The 15,698-nt window shown below is 43.6% G+C and overlaps 1 protein-coding gene across 1 annotated transcript in view; it reads left to right on the top strand.

Moving 5' to 3' along the window:
* Positions 1 to 4,906: 4,906 nt before the first annotated feature.
* Positions 4,907 to 15,698, top strand: part of RNF150 (ring finger protein 150) — a 127,691-nt gene continuing 116,899 nt past the window's right edge. Inside the window, exon 1 of the mRNA XM_005235614.4 lies at positions 4,907 to 5,555. Coding sequence (XP_005235671.2) covers positions 5,090 to 5,555 — 466 coding nt within the window. The 5' untranslated portion in view covers positions 4,907 to 5,089. The remainder of the gene's footprint in view (positions 5,556 to 15,698) is intronic.

Genomic DNA, 15,698 nt, shown 5'->3' with positions numbered 1-15,698 from the left:
TGCAACACAAGTATTTTTTCTGAAACTATACTCTGAAGATATCTTTAGAGTGTCACAGCATTAGCAAGAATATTAAATTGACCTATGTAAGTGAAACCAGAACTACAGCAGCAACTATAGTAATTCAAACAATGTTACAGAAGAATGAAGCAGTATTCCCATCTAAGAGAAGATTCTGTAATAAAGTAAGTGACAGGCAATATAGTTATTAGCATATGAATAGGAAGACGGTTTGAGTAGTAACAATGTCAGGTCAAGAAAAGATGTATTGCTCAATTAACTCTCTAAATGAATAAACTTACTGTCTTTTTTTTAAATCAAAGGACAGTATTGGCAGCAAATGGGTGAGGCTATGGTATTGCTTTATCCTCTGTGTGGCTTCCTGGTGTTAACATCTCTTCTGTTCTTCTCCAGCTGTAAACAAGAATCAGTTTCAGTCTTATAGCTAGGAAAGGCAAAAGAAATCGTTTTCCTGAGCACCTGCAGAGAGATCCTATTTCAGCCAACTTTCCCTGCTGTCCATCAACATCAAAAAACTTTCAGGCTGCGCTGAAGTTAGCACTAACCCCAGGTCTCTCCCAGGCAGCACCTGCTGGGGTCCTACCCCTGTGGCAACTCATCATACTCGATGCAGAGGGAACTGAGCTGCCAACCGAAACTTCCCGAGAGTAGAGAGAGAAGTGGGATTTCTCACCTTGTGTGTGAAATACCCCGTGGTGTGTATTTTCCATAGGTTTGCTTTTGCCTATGCCCAGCTGAACACAGGATCACTGACCTTTGGGTGTTTCCATGTCCTATATATAATAAGGCATCCAGTTTGCATGCTTTGAATTGCTTGCTACCATGAGTGGTAAAGGGAGCCAATAGATCTAATTTAGGCCGTTTCAATACCCTACAATGTCATCTTCAGTATTCTTATGGATTAAAATTCTTAACTTCCAGGTAAATCCCTACTTCAGGAGAATTTAGGCAGCCTAGTCTTTTTAAAGCCTAGCTTTTAAACATTTGCCATTTTACCTCTTAGCAATGAGTGTCCCAACAGGCTGAGACAGAGGTCCACAAAACACCATGAGATTCCATAAAAGAGGAGCTTAGCAACCTGGAGGAGATTGCTCATCTTTAACTGAAGCAATTTGTAGCCATTCGTTCTGAGATCATTTGAAATTTTGGGTACAGACGCACAATCCAGCAAACGCTAAGCATAAGTTACCTTTTAAACCAAAAAGGTATAAACTGATGAATTTTACCTTGTGAAAGGGCAACCTAACAAAGTAGTGCAGCACATACGAGAGGTAGTCATGTAGTGAATTTCGATGTGTCATTTGCTCATTAGCAGCTGTTACCTAAATCCAGCTTCTGAGTGTCTGTATATGAAGAATCTGGAACTCGAGTTCCCCACATGCCACTTCTCTTCTACTTACTGACCACATTTCACACACTCAAGTTTGCATATGGTGGTCTTGTAACTTTCTACAAGGTATAGTTCAGCTGGAATTACCCTCACTTCAGAAACATGGAAAAGGTTATGGAAGACATATATAACATCCAAAATTCAGAGATACACCCCTCACCCCAATGCTACAGACACTGTAAATTTTAATTTTCAATAGCATATCAAAGTGGAGATTGTGCTTTTCACTGTAATGCAGGTAAGGTGATGTGTGGTCGTGCTGGATGAGTGCTTTGGATGCTTCTCTGGAGGCTGGAGTGGGATAAAAGTCACAGGGTTTGGTTTTTTTTGAAGGAGAGCATGGGCTAGGGTAAGGGGGTGGCAAATGTCTTGCTGGCTTGAGAGGAAACATATTTACAGCTTCTTGGATGTTCATTGAAAGTACAGTGGTATGCCAGGACCGGAACAGAGCTCTGGGGAGCCAGGCAACGGGAGAACCTCAGCTGGTCCTGTGAACAGAAACAAATAATATGGGAAGAACCACCATCAACTATTATACCAAACTGGGTGGTTATAAGTCAAAGCATTGACCTAGTTCATTGTAGTTCAGCTTTCAGCGCCAAAAGAAATCAAATATTCTTTGTTTTTATTGAGTTATTTTTATTCAGGAGTACTTTTAAGGTGAGAAGTAACCACTGGATTATAAACTAATGGTGAAGAATTTCATATCTTGCACTTAAATAAAGCATGCTTTCCAGCGGTATTTTTTGTTTAATTTGAATGTAAGAGTAATTGTCTTTCACTTCCCAGGACAGTCTTACTTCTGAATTTTCTCCAAAGGACAATCCCTGTTTAATCAGCTACTTCTGCTCCAAGTTGCACGGTCTAGTTTAAACTTTGGTTCTTATTATGCCTTTATCCACTAGCTTAAAGAGCTTAAATACCTGCTGTTATATCCCTGTGATGGTACTTACACAATGTAATCGTATCGTCTCTTTTCTTGAAAAGCTGAATAGATTGGGCACCCAAAATCTCTGCCAGGAGAGGAATTACTTCAAATTATTTTTAGGGTTCCTTTCTTAACCTGCTCTAGTATTTCAATACCCTTTTAAAATGCAGATACCAAAACTGGACAGTTTCCCACTCTCTGTCTCACTGATGCTTCATGCAGAGCATGTTCCCTACTCCTGTTACTCCTCTGAAATATCTGAGGGTAGCTGCATCCTCTTTAGGCCCCTTTTGCCTAGGAATATAGCACAATTCCTTGCCTGTGGGCAGAAAAAATCACCCACTGCTCAGTTCTGCTCCGGAGTGCAGAGTGGCTGGCAGTTTTGGTCTCCTGGAGTCATGTTTTTGCATTGGGCTCTATAAAAACACGTTCTGTTTCAACTAAGCTTTTCTTAACCTGGGCTTCGGTAGGTTATATGTGTAATGAGAATGTCATGTATCATTGAATAACACTTTTCAAAACCCTGTAATGGCTATGGCTGTGTAATATTACTAACCACACTGATAATTTCATCACAATAACATGAATCGTGTCTGCTTGGCAGGCCAGTTCCCAGAGAAAAAAAACAACCCCCAAAATTTTACCCGTACATTGCATTTTTTTTCTCTTCTGTTTTTCTTGGGGTTGGTTAACGTTAGGCTAACCAGCCTGTAACTACCTTGTCACCATAATTAGTTTTTCTGGATCTTACCAGAAAACAGAACACTGAATCTTTCAAGATTTTCCTGTTATGCCAGGATTTGCTTGGAGTTCTGCCAGAGAGCTGGTTATTCTCCCCGCCCTCCTGCCCACTCTTGGGATTCCGTGTGTGCCATTTTTCTGGGTCTGCTGTGTTTTGTATGTTCTTAGGAGGTGCTTCTTAATCTTTCTTTTTTGAGTCAATAATCTGGCAAACACACCCTCACGTTCTTTCCAAATATAAACCTGAAGTATTTATAATTTTTATTGGTTTTATTATATGTTTGTAATTTTATTATAAATAATAATTTATAATTTTTTTGCCTTCTCTTCTAATAATACTTCTTAGTCTTCCAAATATACAAATGCTTTATTGCCCATAGCCCTGCCAGGCATGGATTTTCCTCTTAAAACTTTTGCTTCCCGTATGAAGTCTCAACACTTTCTAATTAATGTTGATTGCCATCTACTTTCATCTCTCAATGTTAGTTCTACATGGTGATTTTTTTTTCTCAGTTGCTGACTTCTCCAGGAATTGGGCTTTCAAGGAAAGTTATCCTCTTGCTTGATTGTAGACTTTTTGGCAACTCACCATATTTCTCAGTAAGCGTCTTGATTTTATTCCCCTATTCACCTGTACATTTTTTCTCCAAAACTCACTGCTTTCAATCTGGGGAAATAACTTTCAAAGCAGCACGTGCGCGTGTGTGTAAAATACGGTTAAGGCTGTCATCTGTTTGCTTAGGTCAGTGCAGCAATGACCATAAACTGGAAACCAGCAAACTGACACTAATGACATACCTGGGCATCTCATCTAAATGAAAGGGAATGGTATTCCTAGCAGATTATTTTAATCATGAGGGGGCTAAAATAGGCAATATCTATTAATCTTGTGAGACAGCCTTCCGTTGCTGAACATAGTTATGGAGAATTAGACTTTTTGCTACTCGCACTAGGATAGAGTCAGTTGTGTTTTGACCCTTTTGAAAGGCATTTGAGTCTTGGCCACGTTCTTTTGGGGCGTTTTCTACATTAAAATTCCCCAGATCTGGGCTTTCACTGAGCCAGAACTAAACTGTTCTTTTCTGTCTGTGCCTATGGAGTTTGAGTATGTCCGGGGAGCGGCTCTGGGGTCTCACCGCCGGGGTTCTCTGTGTTCCTGCCCGTTGCATGCCCGATTTTCGTAAACGTGCAGTAAGAAACGTATCGGGTTTGTACTGTAACACCTGCTATACAAGCGATTATTCCTCTGAGCAACGGGGCATAATTACGTTACACCATTGCCATGTGCAATGTAACTTATCCTGCAGCAGAGAAAAAGAGGAAAGAAAAATAAAGTCAAGGTTAAAACCGCGAACCGGAGGTGCGACCGGCCGCTTGCAGAGCCCCCCGGGGCTCCGCTCCCCCCACCTCCCGGGGCTCCGCTCCCCCCCCCCCGCCCCGGGGCTCCGCTCCCCCCCGCCCCCCGCGGGAGGCAGCCCCCGGGCCGGCCCCGCCGCCCTGGCGGCCCCGCGCTGCCGGCAGGTGGCGCTGCCGCGCCGCTGCGGCAGCCGCTGCTCCCGCACACGGCGCCCCCCGCCGCCCCGCACCCCGGGGAGCGCAGCCCCGCCGGCGGGCCGCGCCGGGCGTCCGCAGGGGCCGGGCCTGCAGCGGGAGCGGCGCCGCGCGTTTGCGCCGGTGGGAATCCCCCCGCCTGCGCGCCTTGTGGCCGGCCGGGCTGCCAGCGGTGGGGGAGGCAGCTGTGCGGACAAGGGCGAGGGAGGGGGGGAGAGGGGCAGGAGGAAGCAAGGCGGCGGGGAGGGCGAGGGGAGGGCGGAGACGGGGCCAGCCCGAGGAAATCAAACGGCCCCGGCATGAATTAGGCAGCGGGCTGCAGAGGGGAGGGCCCCCTCCCCCCAGCCCGGCGGGAGCAGCGCCGCCCCGCGCAGAGCCGCTGCTCGGGGCGCGCCACGCACACAGACACACACAGGCAGGCGGCGGGGGCGGGCCGGCCGGGCGGGGGGGCCCGGCAGATGAAGATGGCAATGTCCGTGATCCAAGCGTGCCGCAGCCTGGCTCTCTCAACATGGCTGCTGTCCTTTTGTTTCGTGCATCTGCTGTGCCTGGACTTCACCGTGGCCGAGAAGGAGGAGTGGTACACGGCCTTCGTCAACATCACCTACGCCGACCCGGCGGCCGGCAGCGCCGAGCTCCGCAGCGAGAAGAGCGAGTGCGGGCGTTACGGCGAGCAGTCGCCCAAGCAGGACGCCCGCGGGCAGGTGGCCCTCTCCGCCTCGCCCACCGACCGCTACGCCTGCGACCCCGGCACGCGCTTTAACGCCCCGGCGCCGGGCAAGAGCTGGGTGGCCCTCATCCCGCGGGGCAACTGCACCTACAAGGACAAGATCCGCCACGCCGCCGCCCAGAACGCCTCCGCCGTGGTCATCTACAACGTGGGCTCCAGCAACGCCAACGAGACCATCACCATGCCCCACGCAGGTGAGCCCCGCCACCCTGCCCGCCGGGCCGGCCCCGTGTCCCTCCGTGCGGCAGCCCACGCGGCTGTCCCGCAGCCGTGCGGTGGCAGCTGCTGGGGGGAGGGGGTGAAGGTGGCCTCGCACCCCCCGGCGAGGAGCAGGGTGGGCTGCGGGCCTTGCGGGGCGGTGGGTGCTCATGGCGGGGGCCGCGGAGCACCGCTCCGTGCTGGCACGGCGAAGGACGGCTGTGCTGCTGGGAGCGGTGCACCCTGGCGTGCCAGGGGTGGAAAGTTTGGGAGAGGTGAAGTTTGGGTTTAGTCGGAGGAATGGATGGGACCCTGAGCCCACTGCGGGGCACCGATGTGGTGGTGTGTCCTGAGGATCCTCTGGCAGGTGCCGTGAGGATCGGGTGTGACAGAGACCTTCAGAAGACGAGAAGCTTAGTGTTTATGGTGCCGGCTTATCGGGAGGTGCAATAAAGTAGGGAACAAGGTGTCCCCTATCTTGCCTGTGATAGCGTAAAAGCTGTGAGATTGAGCCGGAATGCCCAGTATCTGATTTGGTGAGAACATGAGATATTTTGTCCAGGACTGGGCTTGGGGGTGTGTGTGGGGAGTTTCACTCTGCCAGGTGAACGCTCTGATGGAGTTTGTGCTTGCAGTGTTGGCACATGGGTGCTTGGGTCCCCACATGTGCTTGTCACCTAGCAGAAACCCAGTCATCAGAAACAGTCCAAGCCTGGTGTTATGGCCAACAAAACCCGCTATTTTTGTAACATTGTTTGATCTGAAATAATGTTGTTTTAAAAACAGATCACCAGGTTTATGTTTAGGGGTGGTGGTTTCTGCCAGGGGTCGTTGGTATTTTATACCAGCAGCCTATGCCATGGAGACTAAAATGCCACCTATTGTGAAATCTCAGTTTGGTTTGCATCCAGTAACTAATCATGCCCAGCTGTTTCATGCCACTTGAATCTTAGCAAAGTTAGGGGTAAATTGAAACACAGAAAGGCTGCAAAACAGGATGTTATTCTAATGGCATTTTAAATTTCCACAGTGAACTAGTTAGCATGGATGTGCTGAAAAACAGTTTGTTGCCTAACTATAATGCTATAATACTGCTGATGCAAAAGTAGCGCCTTTGGAACCTCTTGTGTGTAGCCTCTTTAAGAGATTAACCATTTATTTGGGCAAATTGATGGTTCTTTGGTAGAACTGGAAGGTGGAAGTTGGGGGGGGGGGGGAAGGTTAGTATTTTCCATTGGTTTTGTGAGACAAGCAACTCATAACCTCTTGAGCTTCTTAAAACTGCACTTTATAACCTGCACATGGTTTGGTAGCTGTTCAGATTATACTTCTTGGTACTTTAAGTATCACAGATTATATACTAAGCAGTATAAAGTAGTAGGAGCTTGGCATACTTATGCACCCTTGAAGTAAAGCTCAGGCTGTTTCAAAACTTAAGATGCATCGCTTGTTCTTGTCTAGTGAGTTTTTCTAGAACTGCCAACATGTTGGATCAATTAATGGTTTGCCTGTTTTTAAAGTATGCACTAAGCTGGTTTCCCACACAAATGATGTTTTATTAAGAAACAGTGGGAGTAAAAAATGTGTGTAACCTTTTAAAATGTTAGAGCTTTTGTTTGTTTTAAAGCCTAAAATGAAGTAAGCAGGGACTCTTTCTTAGGAAAGTGGTCTTAGCTTTCAAAAATATGAACACTGTATCACTTATCTTGGGGGCAGCTTCTTTTATGTCATATGACTCCTTACAGTTTATTCTGAGAATCCTTTCTGAGTACTGAATTGATACCCAGCAGTGTGATTATACAGTACCAGAAGCTGAAATGAAAAGAAACTTGCAGAAAATAATCCGGACTTGTAGAACACTGTCAGTGAGACTGAAGGGCTTTGCTGATTGATTGTATGAGGCTGTCTTCGTTTTCAGGATTTTTTTGCTCTGCCGAGTTGAGAAATGGTTGTTGTTCTTACCTTAGAGAAAACCTGCCCTCTGCGTACAGTCAAAACTCAGAGGAGTTTTAGAGCGTTAAGTCTGCTGGAACAGGAGGAAAAATATTGATTCTTAAATATTTGACAAACTAGCAGAGTTACAGAACTGAATTTATCTTTACTTTTCCTCTTGTACCACCATTATGCTGAGACAAAGTGAATGTACAAGCTGTGTAAAATTATCTTTTGGACTTGCAGCCTTTGACGTTTGCTTGGTCCCAGTCTAAATGATAGCACAAGATTCAAGCAAAGAATGAATCAGGTTCTTGGTTTGTGAGTTCAGTAGCATCTGTGGTGCTCTGCCCACGCCAAATCCTGGAGTGGGAAGAAGAAAATTCCATCCTGGAAAATACTTGGGGGGTGGGAGGGGAGGGTGAAATATGACCTAAAAAGCAATTTCAAAGTCAGAAGAAATATGATGTTACTCTTTTATTTTTTATTTTTTTTTTCCTCCCACAGATTTTTTTTTGAGGTTTCATATAAGCTCAAATACTCTTCTATGAAGAAAAGTATATCCTGTTGCATAACAACATGGTTCCTGCCCTTACTAAAGAACTATGACTCCTAAGAGAGATATTTTTCCTTATGTACTTTCTTCTCTATGCTTTACCTTCTTTGTCTTACTCTCTTTTTTATATCTCTGCTTTTTTTTCTGCTTCTCTCAGCCCCACTCTCATTTCTTTAACTCTACCCCTGTGCTTCATTCTCCCTCTTGATGTGACTGTGCTACTTCATGGTGCTTTGCCCTTGTGACTTTCTTCGCAAAGCGCTCTCTTTCTCCTGCCAAAGATCTTACCTCACAGCTGTATGTTTAATTATATTTCCTGTTTTCTGCTACAGTGCATGCCAATGACCCTTTGCTAACTTGGTGCCTCCTCATTTTAAAATCTATAGGGAACTGTAGCAAGATACCAGTGCTGAATTTGAAGGAGGGTTGGTAACACCGCCAACCCCCAAGTCAAAACCAGAGGGGTGTTATATCAAAACTTGTTGCAGAAAACCTCAAACAAAACTTTCCAGGATTTATTTATAATGCACCAGACGGAACAGACAAAGTGTGCAATTTGAACCAGTTCAGTCACAGTACTGAAAGTTTTGCTTTCAGGGAGCTTGTACTTAGGTCACTGCTTGCACATCTGGAAGAGTGAGGCAGAGTTGTGAACATCTGTGTTCACAGGGAATGCAGAGCTCTGTGGTTCTTGTGCTAGGACACGCTTAGCTTTTACATCATCTGCTACAGCCTTTGCAAACCGGCATCTTTATTTTTATTGGCTTGAAGTATGGTAAGGAGCTGTGAGTCCAACTCCGTTTGCTTTTTGCCTAAATAGGTTTTAACCAGAGAGGGAAAAAAAGCATCTAGAATTTCTGTTTCAGGTACTTTTTATTCTCCTAAATCAACATTTCTAGAAGAAATGTACTCTAATAATACAGAGGATGTTCTTTTTCTTCCGGAATAATAATCCATAATGTTGGCTAGGGTTTCTGATTGGCATTTTGTCTCATTTGGAACAAATCAGTTGTTATTTAGATTTGAAAAAGCTCTAGCCACTGTGTCTGCATTTAATAACTTAGTATTAATTAGAAGTGTACTTACTACCTATTGTAGCGTATGACCTAACACTTCCTCTGAGCTCTGAATAGATACAGTAAGCGAGCTTTCCGGAAGGTGATTCAAGGTGAGAACTTCCCTCTCTCCAGCTCTTATTTGAAGTAACCTAGGCTGACCGCTTCTAACTTGGGCACCTGTCATGTGCTTGGGGCTAGGGAGGGATGTTAACTGCAACTGTACACCTTGATCCTATGTGAGTAAAAATCAAACCTTTAGTATTCAAGAGTTTGTAACATTCAGTTTGAATTCTGGGGTGCATCAGAGTGTCTCACTGAATGGATATGATTACTATGTGAAGTAAATTGCATCCTAAGTATTTTGGACCACCAGCATATGTGAGTCAGGCAGTTCTGCATTTTCTGTATTCTGCTTTTCCAGTGCATGCCGTCATAAAGTTTTAAGTCGCGTGCTGCGCATATGACAGCCCATTTTCAATGAGAGGCAGATGCCTCGTTTTTTGTAATGGCTCATACACAGTGGCAGCAACTGTCATCTGTATCTTTGAGACATGAATCTTATATGTGGTCAGACATGACTTGTGAGTTCTTCCCTCCCTCCCTCCTTGGCCCCCCAGTGCAGCATGTGTGCACCGGATTGCACGAGGAGGGAGGGCATGGCCATCCCGCTGCAAAACCAGGTGCGTCTCTCCACAGATGCGGTCAATGTGGCCAGCTTGATCTCTGTGTGTTCAGTTCGGTAACAGTTTCTTCCCTTGTACTCAGATTTTTGTTCTGTGATCAGTGACTACTCTTGCCTTTTACATATTTTAAGATGTGTTAGTAGTAGTAGTTTTGGCTTTAGGCTCCCCTGTAGATTTTTACTGATGTGCAAATTAAACACTGAAGTTGAAGATTTCTCTCTTCACAGACATAATTCAGTACTGTAGCTACATTTTTTCCTTTATCAAAACAATTGTTTTCCTAAACTTCTGTTGAATTCTAATGAGGAAAATGTGCTGACAGCATTCACACTGAATTAACATATGGATAAGTGTGAATTAATTGAGGGTTGGAGATTTCAGGCTTTCAGGGCCTGCCATAATTATTTTCTGTTCCAGGCACCCAGGATTCATTCCTAATAGAAACCAACTGGGTGGGGGAGGGCGATGGAGATTAGTGCATCTCTGAGCCTTATCCATCATGAAATTGAGGCATGGCTGGGGTGTGCTGCCATCCTTAGGAACTCAGAGGAGCTTCCGGATCCAACGCGTAGGCCTGGCTTTCAGTAGTTTTTGAAAATCTGGTTCTCTGTATTTATTGAAATCAAGGATTTGTAACACTGGCTAGAGCCAGCAGGACTGCCGACAGCTGTCCCCCTGCGTTTGCTGTTTGCTCGGGAGCAACGCTTCTGCCTGCTAGTTCTGCCGTGGTTCAGCGCTAGACTTGTGGATGTGTTCAGCTATGCCAAGTGGTGGGGAGACTTTGTGACGTTCGGTAACTGGTTTAGCTTTAACTGGATTAGAAGGGATGAATTTGACCTACAAGGACTAGAGCGACAAAATAATCTTAGTCTCCGGTACCGCTTGGAACAGCCACTGCAGCACTGAGGCACTGAGTTTTGTCATTAGGTCAGGTGCTTTTTGCTTGGTTGAGTCTCACATCTTCTTTCAACCTCACGACTGGCTTGTGTAGCTCCTCCAGAGCCCGTTGCAGTCAGCAGAAAGACAGGGAGTCCCTTGAACTTTGGATCAAATCGTACGGTACAGCTTTCCTTACGAAGTAGTCAAGTATTGATTCATTGAAGATCGCATTGATCCTCCAAGCTTACTGATTGCAAAAGCAGCTGATTTCTGCATGCCCTTTGGTTATCTGCAGCATTTGTTTGCAGTGATATTCATACAAGTGTTGTCTTCAGATCTCTGCATTAAGAAGTGACACAGCAAGAAGAAAATCTTCCTCAGAAACAAATCTGTATCAGATAAGCATTGATTCTAACTGCTGCCTGTTAATCTGGGGCACCACCTTTTGGTATGCTGTCCGTAAGAGAATGGCTTGCTTTTGATAAAGTGATAGTTTTTTCTAGTCCTATTGGTATTTTGGCTTTGAAATGGTATATGTTAGCTTGGGTTATCAGACTCCCGTGGCAGTCTGTGGCTAATGTGTTAACTCCATTGTAGCTCACTTATTCATGCAGATATGTTTCTGTGCTGCCCTCCTTCACAGTATGCCACAGAGCAGAGGAACATCTTCAGCAAAAGGGAAGATAAACCTACAGTTAGTTCAGTGTTGGCACTTTAAGAATCTCTTTTTCTAGTAAGAGAAGAGGACTCTTCCTACTTTTCTCATGTAAGCAAAGGACTAAAAGAACCCATCATTTTGCTGCACTTGTTTGGTGGAGCTCATAGTGCATTGTCATGCGAGACAACTGAGTCTCAAGTGACCTCTGCCTCCTTACACCACAAGCCAGGCTGATGCAAAGTTAGATCTTTATGAAGGGATAGCCCAGTGACTTCTCCACTTCCCAATAACTCCCGCATAGCTAACCTGCACAGAAACAGCATTCATTTCAAGACAAGCCCCACTTCTGCCCTATCAGTTGCATTTGAGTACTAGTCACTTGATGACTTCTTTGGTACGGAAGTGAGTGAACAATACAATCATTGACTCATAGAAATCAGATATGGAAAAGACTGAGTAGTCCATGTAATCTGTCACCTTACTAATGCAGGACTGCTTCCTACCATGTTACTGTCTACTACTGTCACAGTGCTTTTTGCTTAGCGTCTTGCAAAGGAAAGAATCTTGGTGTGCTTCAGAACCAAATGCAGTCTATGTAAGCAGCAGAATGGTGCTGAGGCAAGAGATATGAAATGTAGCATATTTTATTCTCATAACTTCCACAAAGTCATCTCGGCAGAGATGTAACTGCAAGTGTAAGGTTTAAAACCAACTGTTCCATTGTACCGCACAGTGTAGGGGAGTATATGGCAATTGCAAGAAGAAAGAGGCAGCAAAATGTTTTGTAACAAGTTATGTCTGAACAGGCTTACTCTGCTGGGTCTTGATTCCATGGTGGGATGTGACCCAGGGCTTCATTTGTGCCCAGCTGTCCTCTCATTTCACTCTGTAGTGTTTTGGTTTCTCTGGAAAAGAAATCTAGATGATAGGCCACAGGCCAGCCACTGCACAGTTTCATCAGATCCTGAATATGGATGAGCAGGGGTCCCTATTCCATATCCGTACCCAGGGTATCCTGCTTGTTCATGAGTGCATTTAGATGTAGTATCTCAGAAGGTAATTCTACTAGGAACTACAGTTTCTGTTACCTAGAGTAGAAAACCCAGATCATGTGGGCGAAACCTCAACTTTTAAAATTTCCTGTATTAAGTCTTCCAGCTTTGTATCTACTGTCTGACCCACTGCCCGTATTAGTGGATGCCAAGCTTCATAAACCTACAAGTTTACTAATGAATTTGCTGTGAATTGAAGCTCGTCAATAATAGGCTTAGTTCTTCAGTGCATTTTGTGGACCCCTTAGAGGAATTCTCCAGCCAGGATAGGTTGAAAATTACTGATTTAGGTGCTTGCCACCCTGGTGGAAACAACATTTTCTGATTCAAATTGGATGAGTGGAAACACTTTTTACCAGTTCTAGTAGATGGAGAAAGGTTGTAAAGATTGGTTTGGTTATAAAGAGATGCTAGGCAGCTGTGTTTTATGAGAGGCTTAACATGGGCATTATTTATTTTTTGGCTCTTCTTCAATAAATTATTTAAGATAAACCTAAGAAAACTGAACTGAGTAGAACTGAAGGAGGTGATGAAAAGATTAACCTGTTTGTTTTATTGCTATTCTACATTGAAATATGAAAAGCTAGCATCTTTGATTCTTTGCTACTTAAAGATAAAATAGCTTTTTCAAATAATTGTTCATTTCTTTTCCCTCTCAAGAGTAACTTCTAAATAACATCAATAAAGTGAAGTGCCTGTTCATTTGCTTCTGACAGTATAATCATAGTGATAGTGAATTATACTGCTAGACCTAGGGGTCTGTCAGAGATTCAGTCTCAAATTTGATGTGTGTAACTGTGTTTATGTATGTAATAGTCCCTGCTGTAAGTTGGAAACAGCCCATTTATTTTAACCTAATTTTTAGTTTGAGAAAAACATTTTTTGTCTATTTTTTATCTTTTTAATTCTCAAACCACAGAAACTGAAATTACAGCCATGTAACTCCATAGAGTCCTGGTTTGAGTATATCTTGTATACTCCTTAAAAACAGATAGAAGCATTACATCTGCGTAGGAATGTGGTTCCTTTAGGGATACATGGAATAGGGTGAGTTTGCAAGTGCACCCTTGTGCTACACACTTACTGAGACATAGCTTTTTTAAAATGAATTTATATTCCATAAGTGTCTTGAAACCTTTATCATGAGAGAGGATCCCTGGCACTGGGGTGCTCCATAGTAAAGCAGTTCTCTCAGTATGCTCTTCTACCAAGACAGCCCCCTACTGCTGACATATTTTTCTATGAGCCGTCGTTGTTTGTCCCTGAACATTGGCTTAATTATGTAGGATTTTATTATTCCTCATGATTTGTTCCATACCTTGGGCTTCCTCCTGTTTTGTATGCTCTACGGTTTACCTCTTACTGTTCAAATGTCTCCTTACAAGGCATCTCTTTTGCAAGTCATTGTAAGAATATCTCACCAGATAATACATGTATTTTAAAGAGAATTATGCATCACCTTCATCTCTGGCTTCCAGCTTTATAAATCACACATCATTAAAGTGTGCTCATCTATTTATTGCTTGATCTTGCAGTCCTTGTCAAAAAATTCATTTCTAGCATCATCACAGTTATATTGTGTTGATTGTGTCTGACATTACACAGCAGCACTATGAATGGACTCAAGAACCTTAATAGGTAAATTCATCTTTAGTTGGACATATATGTCTAATCTTAAGATTACTGTAAAATGTGCCAGCATTAGTTGAACGTGTTGTGGATTGGCTGGGTTCAGACCCAGTACGATAAGGTGTACAGTTTTACTGTTTTGTTTAAATTGAGAAGCCTTTTTTTTTTTTTTAGTTCTCACTGTCATACTAGCAAAGCAATTCCAGTTCCTCATGATCAAAGCTCTGGGTGTCTAACCACTTTTACTATAAAAGATTTCTTGGATTTTCCAATTCTGCAAGAGTTCTGTATCAGTATCTGATAAAGATCTCTCTTGGTTTACACCCTGTGATGCTAGCTAAAATGTTGGTATTCTTCTTCCTTTTCCGTTTCAGTATTTTCTGTTAGAAGGCAGAAATATATTTCTGCCTTTCCCTTGCCCTTTCAGAAGTCTCTGTATTAGAGAATCTTAAATCTTTGGCCATATTTTTGGGACATGTCTGTGTTTGTACTCAAAAAAAGAAAAAAGCTTTAAAACACAAGTCTGATGCTGCAGTCCCATTCATGATTGCTTCTTATACTTGTACAGAATGTGCTTTCCCCTCTTGTGCCTTATTAAGCTTTTATTATACACTCACCGTCTCTTAGTTTTACCTGCCAGTATCATGCTCCTTGAGTGAGACAGCTTTCCCAAGATTGTGTAATCTCTGTGGCTGGTCTCTTACTGCTTTTTTATGTCCGTGTGTTTGAAGTACCATCTGGTTGTCCATGAAATTCATACCTTTACTAAATACTATACCAAGACTTTTCACACTGGAGAACAAGGAGATATCTGAGTAAAATCCATTCTGTCTTGTTATAATACTGGCCTTGATGTCTTTCTCTTGCCTTATTTTTCCTTCAATCCTCTATCCTCTTCATTTTCTACTTCAGTTTTTTCCTCTCTTTTTTTTTTTTTTTTTTTTTTTTTTGGGGGGGGGGGGGGGGAAGCGGGTATAATTTCTTTACTTTCCACACTTCCAATAAATCTTCCCCTTGGACTTCCCACCTTTTTTTGTGTGTCGTCTTCATGTCCCTTTTATGTGCTCTGCACCCATTTTTCATCTCTTCTAGATTATTTTTTTTCCTTTCTCTTCACCCCATACCAGGTTGACAAAAATAGCCAAAGGCTTTACATACAAAGTTGGCTGTTAGGGGAAGCAGGAGCAGGATTACACTCTTGTGGTTGTTTTGCTTTGCAGCTAACTCTGGGAGTAAAGAGCATCTACTTTCTGCTGCACAGGGTCAGCTTGGAGGAGTGGGACACCAGCAGTCGGGAGTGTGGCAGAGCCGTTTATGAACAGAAGAAAACTGCTAGTCGGGCATGGCACATTTGCTATGCATAGAATGGCTTTGTGCTGAAGACTTCCTAAGTCTTTTTCATGAATTCTTAAAAGACTAAATTATGATCCCCCCTATGTAAAGGGGCGGATCCTGCTCTTTCATGCTTTTGCAGAAGATGAAGATTCCCCCACTGGGTGCTAAGAAAACTGACGGGGAGTTTTTCCATCAAAACTCTTTTGAAATGGATTTTCAACAAAAAAAAACCTGTTTTGCAAAGTTTTTGCTCCCCAGAAAAGATCTTACAGTTCTGAGTTGGAGGAAAGAACTTGTTTTAGTAAATATTTAATGTCTCGGGATTTCAGGTTCAGAAACAGTTTCGTTTCCCTTTGC

This window comes from Falco peregrinus, chromosome 2 (genome assembly GCF_023634155.1).
Source record: "Falco peregrinus isolate bFalPer1 chromosome 2, bFalPer1.pri, whole genome shotgun sequence".
NCBI lineage: Eukaryota > Metazoa > Chordata > Aves > Falconiformes > Falconidae > Falco > Falco peregrinus.
Note: the sequence above shows the minus strand (reverse complement) of the source record. Positions and strands in the feature narration are given on the sequence as shown.